Source organism: Zea mays, chromosome 5 (genome assembly GCF_902167145.1).
Source record: "Zea mays cultivar B73 chromosome 5, Zm-B73-REFERENCE-NAM-5.0, whole genome shotgun sequence".
NCBI classification, from domain to species: Eukaryota; Viridiplantae; Streptophyta; class Magnoliopsida; order Poales; family Poaceae; genus Zea; species Zea mays.
Genome location: NC_050100.1, coordinates 139,112,687 through 139,132,008, shown reverse-complemented (window position 1 = coordinate 139,132,008; position 19,322 = coordinate 139,112,687). Strand labels below are relative to the sequence as shown.

Genomic DNA, 19,322 nt, shown 5'->3' with positions numbered 1-19,322 from the left:
ACGGGTTTCGTCGCAAAACCGGCGGTAAACCGCCCACGGGGAGAGGTAAATCGTGTTTTACCACCGGTAAACCGGTTGTGGTACCAAGATTTAGATATTTAGTGCCTAGATTTGGATTTTAAATGTTTAGGTTTTCAGATTTCATTCATATTTGCGTTAATAACTTAGTTAATAACATAGTTATTGTTAGATTCCGTTCATGGATTTTTTAGTTATAGTATATGTAACTCTGCTTTAGATATTTAGTGCCTAGCTCTGTTTTAGTTAGAGTATATGTAACTCATAATATTATTTACTACTAATGTAAATATGATTTGGTATTGTTATTATAGATGTGTTGGCTTATGGTTTATGTATTAGTTATGGTTTAGTTATTGTTTCAAGTTATATGATATTTTTGCCACATCTGTAGGAGACATGTCGGATGAAGATAGAGATAGAGAAAGAGATAGAGATAGAGTCTGGTTGCACGGAGAGAAGGTTGGCGCAGGTTTCAAATGCAAGTATTGTAGAGAAACAAAGAGCGGAGGGGGTGGTACCCGATTGAAGGAGCATCTCGCGCATAGAGGGAAGAATGTCAAAAAATGTCCCTCTGTTCCTCCAGACATAAAGGCATACTTCCAGCTTGACATAGATAAGACAAAGGAAAAAAAGAGTTCTAGGTTCAGGCAGCAGCTGAGGGCAGATGAGGCAGCACGAACCCATTTTGGGGACGATGAGTATGAGGATGAACTTAAAGCGGCTCTGCATCAGTCACGTGTGGAGCACGAATTTAGTCAGAGGGCTGGTGCAAGGTATGATAGGGGTGGTGGATCCTCCAGCCAGAGGGTACCTGAACGTGTTAGAGACTACAATCTTGCTCAAGCCTCTGGACTAAGGCAACAGAGGATAGATACTGGTCCCTGGACAAGTAAGGGAAGGAGCTCGAAAGAGATTCTTGGTAGGGCTTGGGCAAAGGCTTGTCATGCCATTGGCATCCCGGGTCGAAAGGTCGATAACCCATATTTTAGGGCCGCAATTATGGAGTCCCAAAAACAAGGTAACAAATAACACAATATATTTTGTTGTATTGGATCTATGTTGTTGACATAATCTTGTTGCCTTAAATGCAGGTGTGGGGGTCAAATTACCAACTGGTCGAGAGATTGATGGCAAGTATCTTGATGAAAATGTTAAGGAGTTTCAGAAGGAGATTGACAAATGGAAGATTGAGTGGAATGAGTTTGGTGCGACTCTAATGTGTGATTCATGGACTGGTCCTACACAAAAGAGCATCATTAACTTTTTGGTGTATTGCAATGGGATGATGTATTTTTTAAAGACTGTTGATGCAACTGGAGAGGTCCAGGACCATAAATTCATAATGCAGGTACGTATGTTGTACATACTCATAGTTGCTTCACCCTTTTTTTACTGGCCACTCATACATATGTTGATGTAGCAGGAGATCAAAAATGTCTTGAAGATTCTTGCAAGGAGAATGGCCGTTGACCGCGGGACTTCTCCTTCAAGTTGGTGGTCCATGTTTGGATCAGATACGCCAACACTTCAACGTGTTGCTAAGCGGCTGCTATCACAGTGTGTCTCGTCGAGTGGGTGTGAGCGCAACTGGAGTACTTTCGCATTCATCCACACAAAGCTCCGCAACAAACTCGGCTACTTGAAATTGCATGAGCTTGTGTTTGTTAACTACAACCTTCGTCTTCGCATCCAACGAGCAACTGGTACACCAGAGCCTAGTGAGTTTGATCCTGCCTTGGCCTTCATGGATCTATCATTACATAGGCATAATGAAGCCATTAGAGATTGGATGGAAAGAGGAAGATCCAATGCACCTCCAACATTGGATGAAGACTCACCTATCAGTGACACTCCTCTTCCTAGCATGCTTTTTACATCGCTTGTACGTGAACAAGGAGGCACAGAGGAAGTGCAAGAATGGGCCGATGAAACAATTGGTGACACCCACCTTGGTAAGCGGAAGACAAGACTTGGTCCATCAGATAGGAAAGGAAAAAGGGTCAAAATCACCGATCAAATCGAAGAGGAAGACGAGGATGAAGACAGTGATGATAACACAACCGACCCTAGTGCTGGTGATGATGGCAGCCATGGTGATGCTGGATTATATGGTGGAGGGAGTGGTGCAGGAGGGAGTGGTATGGGAGGGAGTGGTGCAGGAGATTGGAGGTCCACTGGAGGAAGTCGGTTCACCCATTCCACACAAGATTCTTACCATGATGCACCTCATTCACAGCGGGAGACAATAAGTGGTCGACGTCGTTCGGTTTCATTTCCTGTCCAAGATGGAATCCGTAGCTCAAGTAGCTCTGGTTCTTCTAACTATCCGACTGGACAAGACCCAGGCTATAACCCTTATGCATGGCAATGGCAACCGAGTCAAGGAACCTATGGACCCCCTCCACCATCAGGCGAAGCACCACCATCGATCATGTATGGGTATGGAAACTATGGACCTCCACCACCACCATATTCAAATTTATCAAATATGTATCCACCAGGACCACAATATGGGTATGGACAAGTTCCTGCTGCACCGGTATGTTCTTTTGCTTTGTGGATAAGTATTTATTTGTCGTTCTTGTTTCCTCACTAATGTATCTCATATCTTTTGTATAGGCCTATCACTATCAGTATGACGGATTGGATCAATATCACGACCCTTCCAACATGCCTGAGTACTATCACTATGACTCGAGCTGAACATGTGAGTATTGTGAAATAAGTCGACCTATGTGTCGTTGCCTCGTTGGAGAGGTGTAAAAGAACTTGTATTTGAGTATTGCGAAGTTCGCTGGATGTTTATTGCATGAGAACTAGAGTTTGTGGTTGCATATGTATGTTGTATGTTATTTTGATGAACTCATGTTGTGTGGATCAATTAATATTTACTGTACAATGTGAATTGAGCAAACTACAAATAAACCCTGCCAAAATTTTCATTTTTTTCTGCTAAAAACGGTAAAAACCAGTTTATTTCACGATTAACCGCCGGTTTCTACCGGTTTTTCGCCGGTTTTTCGCCGATAAACCAATTCAAATTCAAACTGATTTGGTTTGGCCAAACCGGTCGGTTTTTACCGGTTTCTACCGGTTTACCGGCGGTAAACCGTTACCGGTGGGGGGCGGTTTTTACCTCCCCACCGGTTTTGTAAACCGTGAGGTTGAGGGAGTTAAGCGGTGGAGAAGATAAGGCGAAAGAAAAAAAAATAGATTTTTGTTCTTTTCTCGATTTTTAACAAGGGAGTACATATAAGAGTGAATTCTAGAATCTAGATTCAAGCGAGATGCAAACGATACAAACTAAAAGGAGATCGGGCTCAATATTTTAGTCAGCTTTTGTTTACTTAGAAATCAGACAAATTTCCACAGTTGTAGATAGTGGAACAGATTAATTACGAAAACGCAATATCGGCTCTAATTATCTCGCTCCAGTTTAATCTCGCATCAACACTCTTGTCGCCGAGCACCTAATAAATTTTACTCGGGTCAACAATCACAAGAGTGGGTCGGGATTCCAAATTCATGTTCTCTTAATCCATAAATTTTAAATAGACACAAGGCTCGGCATTTCGCGAAATAAATACGCGAGATCGATCCGGCATCGAAATTATGATTCCTTCGGAAGCGAAGTTACGCATCGTTCATGTGGGCGAGAGGTTGTGCGCTGTCCAGGCACCGGTTAGCACCAGCCACGCACCACGATGACAGGCCACAGAGAGACACGTGCAACGCAAGAGTGAAAGAATTTGAAACAAAGTTTAGGAACCAGATCCGATTTCAAGAATTTAGAGTTTGGGGCAAGATGTCGATGGCTCAACCCAAACGATACTGGATTCAATGTTTCGAAAGATTACTAAAGTCTGAATTTTTGCAAAATAATTTAGGACAATTTAAACAGATGGAGACAGACACGATATCAAAATCGCGATAGACAAAGATAATTAAAATTTAGTATACATTTTATTCACCGCTATCACGTTTTAAAGTCCGCACTCGTGGTCGAGCAAACGATAAACACCTGGGGTGTTACAAAAGGTGCATGTAGCATAAGCTACTTTTGTTTTTTCTAGTTTAAAGTTTAAGTTTAAGTTTGAGGCCTTGATGCTTAGTGTTTATGTAGGAGCAAGCTTAAGTTTGAAGGGGATAATATTCCCTTGATATTCAATTATCTTGCTTCCAAACAAACCCTTAAGGTCTCGTTTGGTTGCACATGAATCGAAGGGGATTGAGGAGGGATTAAATCTATTTTTATTCAATTCTGACTAGAAACAGATTTAATCCCTCCAATCCCCTTTAACTTCTACCGAACAAGATATTTTAGTTAATATATGAATACACCCCGTAAATATCCCCACATGTTGCTATAGGTGTTTAGAAAGTTGTATAATATTTTCTATGAAAAAATTGGTATGATAATGAAACATATATGACCTCCTTTAGAATGTAGGATTTTTTTCCTGTTTTCTGTGTTTTTTTCTGAGAAAATGAACTGATTTCTGTGAAATTTCTAGAAATTTCTATACGATCTCTATGAAATCCATGCGTTCGAAAGGAGACCTATATAGCTTGCACAATAGCAATAATATTGTATGGTTGGAGATGTCCGAGCGTTGTTGTGCTAAAGGTCATCAGATGCAATTAGGGCTGGAAACGAGCCGAGCCGAGCCAGGCTCGGCTCGGCTCGGTGCGGCTCGGTGGTGAACAGGCTCGAGCCTGGCTCGGCTCGCCGGTATGACGAGCTACCAGAATAGGCTCGGCTCGGCTCGGGTACGGCTCGCGAGCCGGCTCGAGCTGGCTCGCGAGCCTGTCCGCCCATCACAATATAACAGCTGACAGGAATCAATAGAAATACAAAACAAGTATACACAAAATCTGCATGACTGGTGAATGCATTATAAAAGGAAATTCCTTTGATAAAAATACAACCAGCCAAGCAATATAAAAGGAAATTACTTTGAGGGTTTGACAACATATTACACCACTGATATAAAAATACAAGCAGCCAAGCAGTCAAGTATTCAATGACAACAAGCATATGCTATCAAAGTATCAAGTATCAACCAGCACTCCAGGTCTCCAGCATTCCAGCAACATATTACATATATCAACCAAAAGTCAAAAGCACTCATCAACTTGCATATTTCAAAAGACCAAAAACATCCAGGAACTTCAACTTCACTGCTTGTAATCTTGTATAGTTGTATCCACATCCACCATTCCACCAAAACTCCAAAAGCATCCAGCAAGCAGCAGTCCAGCACTTTCATTATCATTAGTTCATTACACACCTGAACAAGGAAACAAATATACATAAGCATCTTACAAGGCTACAAGTCTACAACTACAAGCCATAATGGTACAAGTACAAATATACACAAGTACTATTACTAGTTGCTTTGCACAAAGCTTTTTGGAAATGAGATTGTCTCCATGTCGTCCTCATCATCATGTACCTGTTGACAGTTTTTCTTTTTCAGACTCATACACTTTCAAGCATTCTGCTCTAATGGTTTTCCTACCAATGAACTCATATTGTGGATTCAAATACTTCATGACAATGTTAAACCATGTATGCTCAATCATTCTAAATGGGTACTCATGAACTATAATCATCTTGGCAATTAATTTTCTAACTTGCTCATGATTATAATCTCTAGGGGATGTGATAGTAGGGAGACCAGAACCTGATTCACCTGCATTTGAAGGAGCAAAGTTGAGAAGAGATTGATCTAGTTTCTTTTCCAAATGCTTTGAATATGCCCCACAACTCTTCATATGCCTCGATAATGTTGATGTCGTTGACCCTTGCATGTAGGCATACATTTTCTTACAATACTTGCACTTTGCCTTTAATGTCTTCTTTCCATCCTCGGATGCATCTCCAATAGTCACTTTATCAAAAACTTCCCACACTTTGGATTTAGAGTTGTTATCCTTTACTTTCACCCCCTTACGCCTTTTCTTGGCTTTTCTTTTGTCATCATTATTTGATTCCACAACATCAATCTCTCTCCCACCTAGGACAGTCATTTCATCCTCAGACATGTCATCGTTCTTGTCAAATGAATTGCTTTCTGAATCTATCTCATTACTTTGATTCACCCCCTCCCCTTGCACACCAGATTCCATAACCTATCAATTTATGATCAAGAATATATAATATGTTAATTGCAACCTAGGACAGTCTGCATTCTGCAAGATATAATGTGTTAACTCATAACTGCAACTCGAGCTGTGGATGAGAATTGACGATGCTCACCGGTCAGATGGCAGATGGCAGATTGGGGCACTGGGCCAGGCAGCAGGCCAGCAGCCACCGGCCAGGCAGAGGGAGGCGGCCAGGCGGGTGGCGGGTGGCGGCAAGCGGCGTGCCGGCGTGGCCGCGTGCGCGTCCGCACGTGGCGGGGCGCCGTGTACAGAACGCCGGACCGCACGGGCGCACGGCAGCAGCAGCACGACCGCACAGCGGGCCTAGCGACAGTCGCGGCGCGGACTCGCGGTGGCCAAGCACGAGCGTCGGTCGCTGTCGAGCACGAGCGCCTGCCGGGCTGCCGAGGAGCAGTGGAGCACCGCCGTGGAGCTGAGGACTGAGGAGCAGTGGAGCACCGCCGTCCGCCGAGGCGCCGCCGCCGAGCACGAGCTGTTAGGGTTAGGTGGTTTGGGCGCGGCGGCTTGACGGTTGACGCCTTGATCGCTTGACGCCTTGATCGCGTTTCAGAGTTCAGCACTTACGCTGTGTGGCCTATTGGGCCTATTGGGCTGCACTTACGTTGTTTACTGTTGGGCTTGGCTCGCGAGCCGGCTCGCGAGCTTGTGCGAGCTGGCTCGGCTCGGCTCGGGATTTTGTCGAGCTCGCTAAACTGGCTCGGCTCGGCTCGCCGGCAGCTCGCGAGCCGGCTCGAGCCTGACCGAGCCGCGACGAGCTCGATCCGGCTCGCCGAGCCCGAGCTTTTTTCCCAGCCCTAGATGCAATAGATCTATATGCGTAGATCATAAAAGAAATGAGCTTCTTATTAGCATGCCAAGTCTGAATAATAAGACAACAGTACATGTGTCCTATTTTAATAATCGTCTAGACAATATACACCATGTGTATTAAACACTAGTATGAGTATTTTATACAGCGGCAATAGTGTGGCAGATAAACTACTACGTGTATCAAACACTACTTCTCCTCGAGGTTTGTCGTGGCACGCAGGACCATTATCTCAACTGTGACCCCCGGTCCGAACGCTACCATGACCCCCCACTCGGCAGTCTCCCCGTCAGCGTTCTTGGACGTCAGTCGGCGGTGAACCTCCTCGAGCACAAAGACGACGGCTGCGGAACTCATATTGCCGTACTCTCTCAGCACATGGCGACTGGCTGCTAGCTTCTGAGATCCCAGTCCGAGAGCTGCCTCAACGCTGTCCAAGATGGCGCGGCCTCCACAGTGCACCGCCCAGAAGAGGTCGTTCCATGTCACCACGTCGATGCCGAGCGGCCCAGTGACGTCGAGCAGGCACTGCCTGATAGTCTGCTCCACGATCCCCGGAACCTGCTTGCCGATGCGGTACTCCATGCCGCCTGGCGCGAACTGCGTGGTGATCGCGGCCTCGGTCATCGGCACGGTCGTCTGCGCGGCGCACACGGTCTCGAACAGCGGCCGCTCCGAGCCGGAGACGGGGCCGGCGCCCAGGATGACGGCGCCGGCGCCGTCGCCGAACAGTGCCAGGCCGAGGACAGAGTCCACGCAGCCGTCCGTGGGGCCGCTGTAGGAGATGAGGGAAACCTCGGCGCAGACCACGAGGACCCGCGCGCCGTGGTTGTTCTCGGCGATGTCTTTGGCCAGGTGGAGCGCCCGGACGCCCCCCGAGCAGCCGTGGAGGCTCAGCGTGGTACGGCACACGGAGGGCCGCAGGCCCAGAAGCGACGCCAGGCGGAGGTCCGCGCTCGGGGACCTCGCGCCGGAGTATGTGCTGAACACGACGTGCGTGATGTCCGTGGCTGGGCGGCCCCACTCCGCGATGGCCTTGGCGGCGGCGCGCGCGGCGAGCTTGGGGACTTCCGTTACCGTCATCTCGATTCGGGCTTGGAGCGACGGCTTCTCTCGGTCGTTGAAGTCCGGATGGGCGGCCAGTATTTCCTCGTTGATGTGGAAGAAGCGTTTCTCTATTCCTGATTTCTCACCTGGAGTTTGGAAGCATGCCCTGGTGTGAGAGACCATAGAATAAAAATTGGCACAGAGCCGAGAGTGCTAGGATAAAGTATTTAAGGAATTCTCATAAAAATATTTAAGGATTGCAAAACTTTGGCTTTCCCAGCTTGGGCCAGTAAAATTAAATAGACCGTGTCTGAATTTAAATTTGAATTTGAAATCGATACAGAGGACATTAGTATTGGTTTAAATACGTGTAGAGGATATTAATATCGATTGGCGTTCCTAACTGATATTAATACCAAGTCTTTAGTACCGGTTGAAGACACCAATCGATACTAAAGTATGAAGATATCTTTAGTATCAGTTCTAGAAACTGAATTGATACTAAAGCTCAACTATTCTAGAATCGGTTGAAAACATCAATCGATACTAAAGACCCTTAGCCGACACAAAATAGAGAGCCTTTAGTACCGGTGCTATTTTTCATTATTGCTAGAAGTTTTACCTCCGCGTCTCAAATACTCTAGTACTCGTTCTTAAAAAGAACCGGTACTAAAAATAAAGGGTTTGTACCGATTTTTTTATAGAAACAATTAATACTAAAGATATTCTAGTTTCCGCCTAGAACTTTCACTCTCACGCTCAAAACATCTTTAGCATCAGTTCTTAGTTAGAATCGCTACTAAATTTCCCACTATATATTCAGCCTTTTCCAAACCTTTCTTATTCATGAGTTTTAGTGTCCGAGTCTCAGGGCTTCACATGCAACAGTGATACCCCATCCCTCGGTGAGCATATCACAAACTCTTATGGTTATGTATCTTTGCTATAGAGTTTGCATTTTTCACACACACGTGAAATGATGTTTGTCCATGTTTTTTCTTTTTGTTTGTTGTCCACAATGCCTATATTGTTTATTTTAAACTCTAATTTTCCCTATTTAATGTGTTTTTATAGGAATCATGCTGACATTAATCTCCTTAAAATGGAGAACAACTTGAATCATAAACTACCCTTAGATAGGAAATACGAAAATACTTTTAACTGCCAACTATCCCTTAGTTGAATAAATTTTTTATTTCTTGTGTTAAGGGCTTGTTGCCGGCTAAGACCATCTTCAACCTTCTCCAAAGACACCCCCAGAGACAAAGAAGCAATTGTGCTGAAAAAAGAAAGTAGGGTTAAAAAAGTACGAAAATGAAGAACAAGGAACCGATAAAAAATAAGGGTAAAACAAGAAACCGAGACGAAAAAACTTTCTTGTCTATTTATACTAAAAAAGTATGTAACACTCTTTTTCATATTTAACAAAGTGTCTTGACTTTAAGAAAAAAAGGAATTATGCACAGAAGAAGGATCAAATCTCTTTAGGTTAATCTTAAACGACAAGTTTAATGTATTGGAAAGAACTTGTAAATATATACATGCATATATTAATTAATTTTGTATCTGCGAAAAATAAAAAATACAGTTTAGTACCGGTTGTACTAAAGATCTCTTTTTAATACCGGTTCTGGGCAAGACCATACTAAATGTTAATCTTTAGCGGCAATCTAGCTCTGAACCAGTATTAAAGTGGACCTTGGTACTAAAAGTCACTTTACCTGCCCATGCAACCGGGTCTATAAATATAGACAACTTTATTATACAATAGAGTGACTATAAATATAATCTATTAATAAATATAGAAGTAAATGTGCTTGTATAACAACGGATCGATATAACAGACGATGAATTCATACAGTGGGAGGTGAATCATCTGTTGCTACTTAGGTTACGAGTTGGATACATTTTTTCATACAGAGATGGCTCTACGATTTTTTTTTGCAAATATCCTTTTTAAATAACTTAACGGCCTCTACATTAATTAACACTGTACATGCCCTAAAAGTTGATGCCTTTTTCCAATTGCTCAATAACGGTTGGAATTCCGTTGGATCGGCTACTCATTGTCTGTTTTTTCAGTAGTGCCTAAAATACGAATGATAATTTGGTGTCATTTTCAAGATGGAGTGCTTACATATTCTCTTGAGCTTGACCTTGAGGTCGGTGAGATGCTCGCTCCTGGACATGCGGAAGTAGTAGTCTGGGAACTCGTCCTGATGCACGCAGTGCGGCGGATTGGCCGTGCCAATGGCCAGCACTGCGGCAGGCCCTTCCGCTTGCTGCCCGCGTCGAGACACGCAGACGTTCACGGGAGCGCTTCCCATGGCTTTCCTGGTGAGCCTTGAGCTCTTGATTTACTAGCAACGCAAGAATGCTAGCTTGCTCGTATCAATAATGCGCACACAGAGCTCAGTCCATCCAAGCATTTATTTATACTTCATATTTCAGTCTTTCTCTGGCGCCACGAACTTCAAGTCGTACGTGGAGTCAAGAGTGCTGAAGGTTGAAATCTTCGGGAATTTCGTGGAAACAAATGCCCCGTACCCCGCTGAGAACCGTCATAAAGGAGATGCGTCAACGCATACCCTAACTTCAAAGCTCGTGCGCTTCCGCTTCCACTTCCACCAAGAAATGGCTGCCTTTATTTCAGCATCAAGTTAGGAATGCTTTTACCAGAAAACATTTGTTGTGATTATTCTGAATTGTAATGATCAGTTGGGCAGTTAAGTAGGTAGATGGTCATGTCTATCATTAGGGCTAGTTTGGGAGACACAAAACCGGATGTGATTGGAGGGGCTAAAATACCCTCCTTGAATCCGGTATTTGGACTCCTAAACTAGCCCTAGGAGTGGCTAATAGCATCTTCCAAGGGTTTCTAAAATCATTGTAATCTTGATTTCTTTTAGAAAGATTAACAAGTATTTTCCAACAACTCCTTGTCTCAACTTCCAACTTTTTGCACTTGGTAAAAATCAACCCAACTACGTCAAGATATATCACAACATTAATTTAGAACTCACAGTCACAAGCCGACGGAAATTAGAGTGTTACTAACGGGAATAATTAATTCCTCTGGTAATGGGCTAATATCCGTCGGTTTCTGTCTATTGGGGGTTTAAGTCGGAGATTTATTAAATTCAGTGGGCCGCTAACAGAGTTAATTGATTTCCATTGGTCACTAGCAACCGATAGGGGTGGTTGTGTTCAACCATAACTCCCTGTCAACCTCCTCGATCGACGAGAGTTAAGGGAAACAGAGTCTCGTCAGCATCGTAACTCCTGTCGGCTATGGTTAGTCTAATAGGAGTTATTCTATTATAGTAACAACTTAGCTCACGTCGGCTTGATCATAGCCGATGTAAATTATTCTGTGGTGCTGCTATAGCAACCAATTTTCCTGATTTCTTATCCAATTTTAGCACAACAAACCGCAGATAATATATATCAGAATTCACGTACATTATATATCCAATTCACACCCATCGATCACATAACAATTTGAATTCATCACCATAGCTCATACAACCATTCAAATTCACAATCACATCTCAGAAAGTCAAGTCATTCATTCATCAAACCATACACATCTAGTTCTATTCATATTGTCCATTAAACTTTACCAGAACAAAGCACAAGCTTAAACACAAATAAGCATACAAAGGTATCCAAGCACCGACCCACCACGCTTCGATGATTAGAGCTATGCCTGCCGACTTCTGCAGGACAAGGGTAACACTAAAAGTCAAATGGGCAAGTTAGCCATTTCTACATGTTTTGGTGATTGAATGTCCAACACAACATCTTGGACTAACTTGTTTACTAAGTATATGAGCATATGTTCACTCGAGCGCAATTTGAAGATTCTTAGTCCAAATGAGCTTAAAAGAGGCCATGGAATGCAACCTTGTGTAATAGGGTAAAACTGTGAGGTTTGAATTTTAGATATGTTGCATATGCCTATTACAATGTTTCTAGCACTTTGGTTCAATCTCTAACTCAGTTTCTTGAGAAAAGTACGTTTTGGACATACTATGAGCCCAATCAGAAATCCCTACGAGAAGACAATGAAGAGGTGAGTTTCCTCGATTTAGTTCAATTGATTATACTCTAACAATGTTTGTCTAAGTTGTAGGGAAGGTCCTAAGATAAGTCAAAATAAGTGAAGAAGTTTAGCTCAAAAGAGCTACATTTGTGCTAGTCTGGGTCTCATAGGATCGGTCCATTGGTGCTCCGGACCGATTTTGCAGAGAGCCCAAACAAAGGTTTTAGAGGCCTGGTGCACCAGACCACCTCTGTATGAACTGCTCAGTCTCAAGAATTTATTATAAAAATCACCAAACTATCTACAGTAGTGGTCTGGTGGTGTATTAGACCACGGGCTCCAACGACTCTTTGGTGCACAACGGCTAGTTCAACGGTCGACATGTGGTGATCCGGTGGTGGATCAAACTGGTCTAATGCTAGCCCTACTTGGAAAGCCCCTATCAAGATCCTAGAGGACCTATCTCTATTCCTAGTCCGGTGGGGCACCGGACTGGTCCGGTGCACCACCTGAGAGTAGAATTTATGCAGGTTTTTGGAGGCAAGTACAACAACCATTTGGTGTCTTGAGGCTATAAATAGGCCCCTATTTCAACCTCCACTGCACACCAAGCATACCAAGATCAAGTATTTCTCTCCTACTCATTTGTGAGACACACCAAAGCGATATGAGCGTCCGTTCTTGTGAGATAGTGTTGTGTTGCTGCTATACGCTCGTGTTGTTGGCGTTGTGGTATTGTTCTTTTGGTCTTATGGGTGTTCTTCTTCTCCCTCTTGTTGTTCTTCATACTAGTTTTGGGTGGAAGATGTGAACATATCCTGTGACACCATAAACCGGTTGTACCTTATCGACTCCTCAAGAAGACATCATGTGAACTCCTTACTTGTAACAAACCCTAAACCCCAAACCCTAACTCCTTACTTGTAGCAAATTTGTAACAAACCCAATGTTTCTTATTTTAGAGTGTTTCAGTGTAAATGCTACATTTTAATAAAAAGTGGTAGGAATTTCAAATTTGCTCATAATGTTGTTGAAGGGTTTTGACTTGGTTATGATTCAAAGACAAAGTCATATAGAGTCTTCAATAAATCCTCTAGATGTATTGAAGTTTCTTGTTACGTCCTGTTTGATGAAACTAACGGCTCTCAAAGAGAGCAAGTTGATCTTGATGATTTAGATGACAGGGAGGCTCCAAGCTTGGCATTAAGAAACATGTCTATTGGAGAGGTACGCCCGCAGGAGCCACCATAAGAACAAGATCAAACCCTCCTCAACACAAGCACAACCCCTTACATAAGATGGATAACAAGAGGTTCAAGAAGATGGCGATGATCAAGGGGGAGTTGAGGAAGAACAGAACAAGGAGGAGGCACCACACCGAAGAGTCTGCACCACCATTCAACGAGATCATCCGGTGGAATCATAGGCGACATAAGCAAGAGAGTAACCACTCGTTCTCGCATTGCTAATTTTGGTGAACATTACTCTTTTGTGTCTTCTGTTGAGCCTTTTAGGATCAAGGATGCTTTGAAGGATCTGGACTAGGTCATGTCCATGCAGGAAGATCTCATCAACTTCAAGAGAAATGAAGTGTGGAGCCTAGTGCCAGGTCTGAAACAGAATGTTGTTGGATCTAAGTGGGTGTTCCACAACAAACAATATGAATATGTAGTGACAAGAAACAAGTCTCGACTATGGCAAAATGTTATGCCAAAGTCAAAGGTTTGTACTTTGATAAAACTTTTGCTCCTTTAGCTAGACTAGAGTGAATTTGGATTTTATTGGCCTATGCTACTCACCACTGTTTTAAGTTGTTTCAAATGGATGTCAAGAGTGCCTTCCTAAATGGACTAATCAAGGAGGAAGTATATGTGGAACAACCTACCAGCTTTGAGGATGACATGTATCATGACCTTGTGTATCAAACTCTCTAAGGAGCTCTATGGGCTTAAGCAAGCACCAAGATCATGGTATGAATGCCTAAGAGATTTCTTAATTGCAAATTCATTTAAAGTCAGGAAGGTCAATCGTACTGAAAGGGAATTAGGCTTACACCTATTTTCCTAATTAATTTTGGTGGTTGAATTGCCCAACACAAATAATCGGACTAACTAGTTTGCTCTAGTCTATAAGTTATACAGGTGCCAAAGGTTCACACTAAGCCAATAAAAAGACCAAGAAAAGGGTTCAACAAAAAGAGCAAGGGATTACCGAAGTGTGTCCTGGTCTGGAGCACCGGACTGTCCGGTGCACCAGGGGACTCCAAGCCAAACTTCGCACCTTCGAGAATTTTCAGAGGCGCTTCGCTATAATTCACTGGACTGTCCGGTGCATCACCGGACAGTGTCCGGTGCCCCAGGGGAGAGCGACTCTGAACTCGCCAGCTTCGGATTTCCGCTTCGCTATAATTCACCGGACATATCCGGTGCACACCGGACTGTCCGGTGAGCCAACGGAGCAACGACTACTTCGCGCCAACGGTCGACTGCAGGCGCATTGAATGCGCGCCAGCGCGCGCAGAAGTCAGAGCACGCGCGGGTGGCACACCGGACAGCCAGGCGGGCCCACACGTCAGAGCTCCAACGGTCGGAACCCAACGGCCTGGTGACGTGGCTGGCGCACCGGACTGTCCGGTGCGCCATGCGACAGCAGCCTCCACCAAACGACTAGTTTGGTGGTTGGGGTTATAAATACCCCCAACCACCCCACATTCAAGTCATCCAAGTTTTCCAACTTCCAACCACTTACAAGAGCTCTAGCATTCAATTCTAGACACACCCAAGTGATCAAATCCTCTCCCAATTCCACAAAAGCTTTAGTGTTAAGTGAGAGAGATTTGTTGTGTTCTTTTGAGCTCTTGCGCTTGGATTGCTTTCTTTCTCATTCTTTCTTGAGATCAAACTCACTTGTAATTGAGGCAAGAGACACCAATTGTGTGGTGATCCTTGTGGGAACTTTGTGTTCCAAGTGATTGAGAAGAAAAGCTCACTCGGTCCGAGGGACCGTTTGAGAGAGGGAAAGGGTTGAAAGAGACCCAGTCTTTGTGACCACCTCAACGGGGAGTAGGTTTGCAAGAACCGAACCTCGGTAAAACAAATCCGCGTGTCACACTCTTTATTCGCTTATGATTTGTTTTACGCCCTCTCTCGGACTCGTTTCTATTTCTAACGCTAACCCGGCTTGTAGTTGTGATTAATTTTGTGAATTTCAGTTTCGCCCTATTCACCCCCCCCTCTAGGCGACTTTCAATTGGTATCAGAGCCCGGTGCTTCATTAGAGCTTAACCGCTCGAAGTGATGTCGGGAGATCACGCCAAGAAGGAGATGGAGACCGGCGACAAGCCCACTACAAGCCACGGGAAGGCTACATCGGAAGAGTCCCGCAACAAAGGGAAGGGAAGGAGAAGAAAGCCTCCTCCCACAAGTCGCATCGGAGTGGCGACAAGAAAAAGAAGATGAGGAAGGTGGTCTACTACGAGACCGATACTTCATCACCTTCCACCTCCGGCTCCGACGCGCCCTCCGTAACTTCTAAGCGCCATGAGCGCAAGAAGTTTAGTAAGATCCCCCTACGCTACCCTCGCATTCCTAAACATACTCCATTACTTTCTGTTCCATTAGGCAAACCGCCAACCTTTGACGGTGAAGATTATGCTAGGTGGAGTGATTTGATGAAATTTCACCTAACCTCACTCCACAAAAGTATATGGAATGTTGTTGAGTTTGGAGCACAGGTACCATCCATAGGGGATGAGGATTATGATGAGGACGAGGTAGCCCAAATCGAGCACTTCAACTCCCAAGCCACAACTATACTCCTCGCCTCTCTAAGTCGAGAGGAGTATAACAAGGTGCAAGGATTAAAGAGCGCCAAGGAAGTTTGGGACATGCTCAAGACCGCGCACGAGGGAGATGAACTAACCAAGATCACCAAGCGGGAGACGATCGAGGGGGAGCTCGGTCGCTTCCGGCTTCGCAAAGGGGAAGAGCCACAAGACATGTACAACCGGCTCAAAACCTTGGTGAACCAAGTGCGCAACCTCGGGAGCAAAAAGTGGGATGACCACGAGATGGTTAAGGTTATTCTTAGATCACTCATTTTCCTTAACCCTACTCAAGTTCAATTAATTCGTGGTAATCCTAGATATACACTAATGACTCCCGAGGAAGTAATCGGGAATTTTGTGAGCTTTGAGTATATGATCAAGGGCTCAAAGAAAATCAATGAGCTAGATGATCCCTCCACATCCGAAGCACAACCAGTTGCATTCAAGGCAACAGAGGAGAAGAAGGAGGAGTCTAAATCAAGTAGACAACCAATCGACGCCTCAAAGCTCGACAATGAGGAAATGGCGCTCGTCATCAAGAGCTTCCGCCAAATCCTCAAGCAAAGGAGGGGGAAAGATTACAAGCCCCGCTCCAAGAAGGTTTGCTACAAGTGTGGTAAGCCCGGTCACTTTATAGCAAAATGCCCTATTTCTAGTGACAGTGACAGGGGCGACGACAAGAAGGGGAGAAGAAAGGAGAAGAAGAAATACTACAAGAAGAAAGGTGGCGACGCCCATGTATGCCACGAGTGGGACTCGGACGAGAGCTCCTTCGACTACTCCTCCGATAAGGACGCCGCCAACATCGCCATCAACAAAGGCCTTCTCTTCCCCAACGTCGGCCACAAGTGCCTCATGGCAAAGGACGGCAAAAAGAAGAAGGTTAAATCTAAATCCTCAACTAAATATGAGTCCTCTAGTGATGATAATGCTAGTGATGAGGAAGATAATTTACGTACCCTTTTTGCCAACCTAAACATGTAACAAAAGGAGAAGTTAAATTAATTGATTAGTGCTATCCATGAGAAGGATGATCTCTTGGACACCCAAGAGGACTTCCTTATTAAAGAAAATAAGAAGCATGTTAAGGTTAAAAATGCTTACGCTCTAGAAGTAGAAAAATATGAAAAACTATCTAGTGAGCTAAGCACTTGCCATTAAACTATTGACAACCTTAGAAATGAAAATGCTAGTTTAATTGCTAAGGTTGAATCAAATGCTTGTAATGTTTCAATTCCCAATCTTAGAGATGATAATGTTGATTTGCTTGCTAAAATTGAAGAATTGAACAATTCTCTTGCTAGTCTTAAGAATGAAAATGAAAAATTGCTTGCTAAGGCTAAAGAATTAGATGTTTGCAATGCTTCCATTTCCGACCTTAGAAGTAAAAATGATATATTGCATGCTAAGGTTGTAGAATTAAAATCTTGCAAACCCTCTACATCTACCGTTGAACATACTTCTATTTGCACTAGATGTAGAGATGTTGATATTAATGCTATACATGATCACATGGCTCTAATTAAACAACAAAATGATCATATAGCAAAATTAGATGCTAAAATTGCCGAGCATGAACTTGAAAATGAAAAATTTAAATTTGCTCGTAGTATGCTTTATAGTGGGAGACGCCCTAGCATTAAGGATGGCATTGGCTTCCAACAGGGAGGCAATGTCAAACTTAATGCCCCTCCTAAGAAATTGTCCAATTTTGTTAAGGGCAAGGCTCCCATGCCTCAGGATAACGAGGGTTACATTTTATACCCTGCCGGTTATCCTGAGAGCAAAATTAGGAGAATTCATTCTAGGAAGTCTCACTCTGGCCCTAACCATGCTTTTATGTATAAGGGTGAGATATCTAGTTCTAGGCAATCAACCCATACTAAGTTGCCTAAGAAGAAAACTCCTAGTGCATCAGATGATCATGACATTTCATTTAAAACTTTTGATGCATCATATGTTTTAACTAACAAATCCGGCAAGGTAGTTGCCAAGTATGTTGGGGGCAAGCACAAGGGGTCAAAGACTTGTGTTTGGGTACCCAAAGTTCTTGTGTCTAATGCCAAAGGACCCAAAACCATTTGGGTACCTAAAGTCAAGAACTAAAATTGTTTTGTAGGTTTATGCATCCGGGGGCTCAAGTTGGATCATCGATAGCGGGTGCACAAACCACATGACAGGGGAGAAGAAGATGTTCTCCTCCTACGAGAAAAACCAAGATCCCCAACGAGTTATCACATTCGGAGATGGAAATCAAGGTTTGGTCAAAGGATTGGGTAAAATTGCTATTTCGCATGACCATTCCATTTCCAATGTTTTTCTTGTAGATTCTTTAGACTACAATTTGCTTTCCGTTTCTCAATTATGTCAAATGGGCTACAACTGTCTTTTTACTGATGTAGGTGTCACTGTCTTTAGAAGAAGTGATGATTCAAAAGCATTTAAGGGAGTGTTAGAGGGTCAGCTATACTTGGTAGATTTTGATAGAGCTGAACTCGACACTTGCTTAATTGCTAAGACTAACATGGGTTGGCTCTGGCACCGCCGACTAGCCCATGTTGGGATGAAGAATCTTCATAAGCTTATAAAGGGAGAGCACATTTTAGGATTAACAAATGTTCATTTTGAGAAAGACAGGATTTGTAGCGCATGCCAAGCAGGAAAGCAAGTTGGTGCTCATCATCCACATAAGAACGTCATGACGACTGATAGGCCACTGGAACTCCTACACATGGACCTATTCGGCCCGATAGCTTACATAAGCATCGGCGGGAGTAAGTACTGTCTAGTTATTGTGGATGACTATTCTCGCTTCACTTGGGTATTCTTTTTGCAGGAAAAGTCTCATACCCAAGAGACCTTAAAGGGACTCTTGAGACGGGCTCAAAATGAGTTCGGCTTGAGGATCAAAAAGATTAGAAGCGACAACGGGACGGAGTTCAAGAACTCTCAAATAGAAGGCTTCCTTGAGGAGGAGGGCATCAAGCATGAGTTCTCTTCTCCCTACACGCCACAACAAAATGGTGTAGTGGAGAGGAAGAATAGAACTCTATTGGACATGGCAAGAACCATGCTTGATGAGTACAAGACTTCAGATCGGTTTTGGGCCGAGGCGATCAACACCGCTTGCTACGCCATCAACCGGTTATATCTACACCGAATCCTCAAGAAGACATCATATGAACTCCTAACCGGTAAAAAGCCCAATATTTCATATTTTAGAGTCTTTGGTAGCAAATGCTTTATTCTCGTTAAAAGAGGTAGAAAATCTAAATTTGCTCCTAAGACTGTAGAAGGCTTTTTACTAGGATATGATTCAAACACAAGGGCATATAGAGTCTTTAACAAGTCCACTGGACAAGTTGAAGTTTCTTGTGACGTTGTGTTTGATGAGACTAATGACT

General features: G+C 43.8%; 1 protein-coding gene across 1 annotated transcript; it reads right to left on the bottom strand.

Annotated features, from left to right (window-relative positions):
* Positions 1 to 7,041: 7,041 nt before the first annotated feature.
* On the bottom strand, positions 7,042 to 10,452 carry LOC103626945 (bisdemethoxycurcumin synthase). The gene is made up of 2 exons (XM_008647307.3): positions 10,185 to 10,452; positions 7,042 to 8,193 (listed from the first exon to the last, which is right to left on the bottom strand). The coding sequence occupies exons 1-2, from the start codon at positions 10,372 to 10,374 to the stop codon at positions 7,190 to 7,192; spliced, it is 1,194 nt and encodes a 397-aa protein (XP_008645529.1). The 5' UTR covers positions 10,375 to 10,452; the 3' UTR covers positions 7,042 to 7,189.
* Between the last annotated feature and the right edge of the window lie 8,870 nt (positions 10,453 to 19,322).